The sequence below is a fragment of the Arachis ipaensis genome, chromosome B03 (genome assembly GCF_000816755.2).
Source record: "Arachis ipaensis cultivar K30076 chromosome B03, Araip1.1, whole genome shotgun sequence".
NCBI classification, from domain to species: Eukaryota; Viridiplantae; Streptophyta; class Magnoliopsida; order Fabales; family Fabaceae; genus Arachis; species Arachis ipaensis.
In genome coordinates, this window is record NC_029787.2 from 129,381,568 (window position 1) to 129,384,047 (window position 2,480).

Consider the following 2,480-nt stretch of genomic DNA (forward strand, 5'->3'; position numbering starts at 1 on the left):
TGCGCTTATTAAAAAAATAAGATTCTTTTGTGATATTTTTATATTATATATAATTTTTTAGTTACTTAGTATAACCGTTTTAAGATATATAATTCATAATTTATTAAGTATCATGTCAAACTCTTATCTTAATTAATTTTTATTATATTTGCTGGGCTGCTTAAGTATGAATAGAATAATACGCTTAATATATAGTAAAATTAATATAGGTTTATGCGGATAAAACTGTTGAATACAACGAAAGTAAACTCACCACTTACCAAACTAAGAAAAAATATATATGCAGTTTAAGTTATTTTTAAGAGTTTAATTAACATATGTCTTTATTTAAGGATATATAATAAATTTATTATTAATAAATAAAATGTGGAAGTCAAGTCTCAGCTCTAATGAATGATCATTATCATGTACTTGCGGATATGACACACTGTTGCCGTTAAAATCCGGTGCATAAGGATGTTACCTTTTCTGTTGTTGTTATTTGTACTCATTAAATTACATGAAATTACGCAAAGAATAAATGAATGAGAAGTATTAAGAAGTTAGCAAATTTTGTAATTTATAATTATTAATTATTAATATTTTAAATTTTGTAAAATTATATTTAATAATATAAAATTATTTATTTTTTATAATTAAATACTAATTAAATTTTAATAAAAGTGTTGCCTCCCTATACTTTCTATATCTATCTTAGTTGTAAAAAATTAAGTGGAAAAATTGTTATTGGTTCTCCCAACCCTGAAAATATGTCTTTTTGTGATGTAGCTCCGGCAGCAGATCAGAGTTAAATGCTCCCTATATCATGCATAAAATAATTAAATATGAAGAAGGTTAAGGACAATTATTTTTGTGATTTGTAGCTATCAAATAGTCATTAATAATAATTTTAATGATATGAGATTGGTGTGAAATTTTATTCAATGACTCACTTTTCTTTGCTGATTACATGCTGGCCAGAATTTAACAAAGTTCATGGCCTAAACTTTTCTATTAAATAATTAAAGAGGATACCCTTGCCTGTCCTATTAGAACCTAGGACCCATCGTAACCTCTTTGCACCTCCATCATCGTCTCACTCTCCAAACCATAGCTTAGTTATTTCCATTGAATTATAATCATCATCATCTGTATTGGTTCCCACCACTATACCTTATCCATTAAAAGCTTACAGCATGAGGATTCAATCGTGGCTAAAAACATGCTCCACGGCCACCGCTACGCACCAATCCACCATCCCCATAGACACAAGCAGCAGCAGGTATTATTCCTCCGGATCCGAAGCTCTCAGTTCTTCCACAACCTCTCAAGAAAGCAGTATACTCAGCGACCTCTCCATACAGACCCTCCCATCCCTTCCTTCTCTTCACAAACTCACACCTCAAAACCTTAACTTCTCAGTCTCCCACCATTGCCAAACCACCTTCACACTGCAACCTCAACGGGAACACTCTCGCCCCGTCACCTCCCTCGCTCTCCACGGCCACCTCCTCTACGCTGCCACCGCACACCAAATCAACGTCTACGATCTTAACACGTGCGCCACCCTCCAAATCCTAAACTCAGAATATCCGTCTTCAGGTTCCACCAAGGCCATCACCTTCTGCAATGGAATGGTCTTCACCACCCACCAAGACTGCAAGATCCGCGTATGGAACTCTAATAAACACCGCATGTTAACTGCTCTTCCAACCACCAACGACCGTCTACGCCGTTTCCTCTTCCCCAAGAACTACGTCACGGTGCGCCGCCACCAGAAGCGGTTATGGATTGAGCACGCAGACGCCGTTACCGGACTCGCCGTCTCAAAATTTAACGATTTTATATACTCCGTTTCATGGGATAAAACCCTCAAGGTGTGGCGAGTCTCGGACCTACGTTGTTTGGAGTCAGTGAAGGCTCACGAGGACGCGGTCAACGCGGTCGCAGTGTCCAAAGATGGAACCGTCTATACTGGATCCGCAGACAGGAGAATAAGGGTCTGGGCAAGAGCCAACGGGGAGAAGCGTCACGCGCTGGTGGCGACGTTGGAGAAGCACCGTTCAGCGGTTAATGCGCTTGCGTTAAACGACGATGGTTCGGTTCTGTTTTCCGGTGCGTGCGACCGTTCCATATTGGTGTGGGAGAGAGAGGATAGCGCCAATCACATGGTGGTTAGTGGGGCCCTCAGGGGACACCAGAAGGCTATACTGTGCTTGATTAACGTCTCTGATTTGTTGCTGAGTGGGTCAGCTGATCGGACGGTCAGGATTTGGAAGCGGGGTTTTGATGGGCAGTTCTGCTGCCTGGCGCTTCTTGACGGTCACCGGAAACCAGTGAAGTCGTTAGCAGCATCAGTACAAGTGCGTCATCAAGATGAAGATTCCCAAAACGATATCGTTTCGGTCTTCAGTGGATCACTTGATGGCGAGATCAAGATTTGGAAGGTTTCCTTAGCTTCACTACCAACTGACCTTCTCAGAAATTGAATTGCTAGCTCT

The 2,480-nt window shown here is 39.9% G+C and overlaps 1 protein-coding gene across 1 annotated transcript; it reads left to right on the forward strand.

The window, feature by feature from the left end:
* LOC107634745 (protein JINGUBANG) lies at positions 917–2,475 on the forward strand. Its single transcript, XM_016338168.2, has one exon. The coding sequence runs from the start codon at positions 1,176–1,178 to the stop codon at positions 2,466–2,468; it is 1,293 nt and encodes a 430-aa protein (XP_016193654.1). The 5' UTR covers positions 917–1,175; the 3' UTR covers positions 2,469–2,475.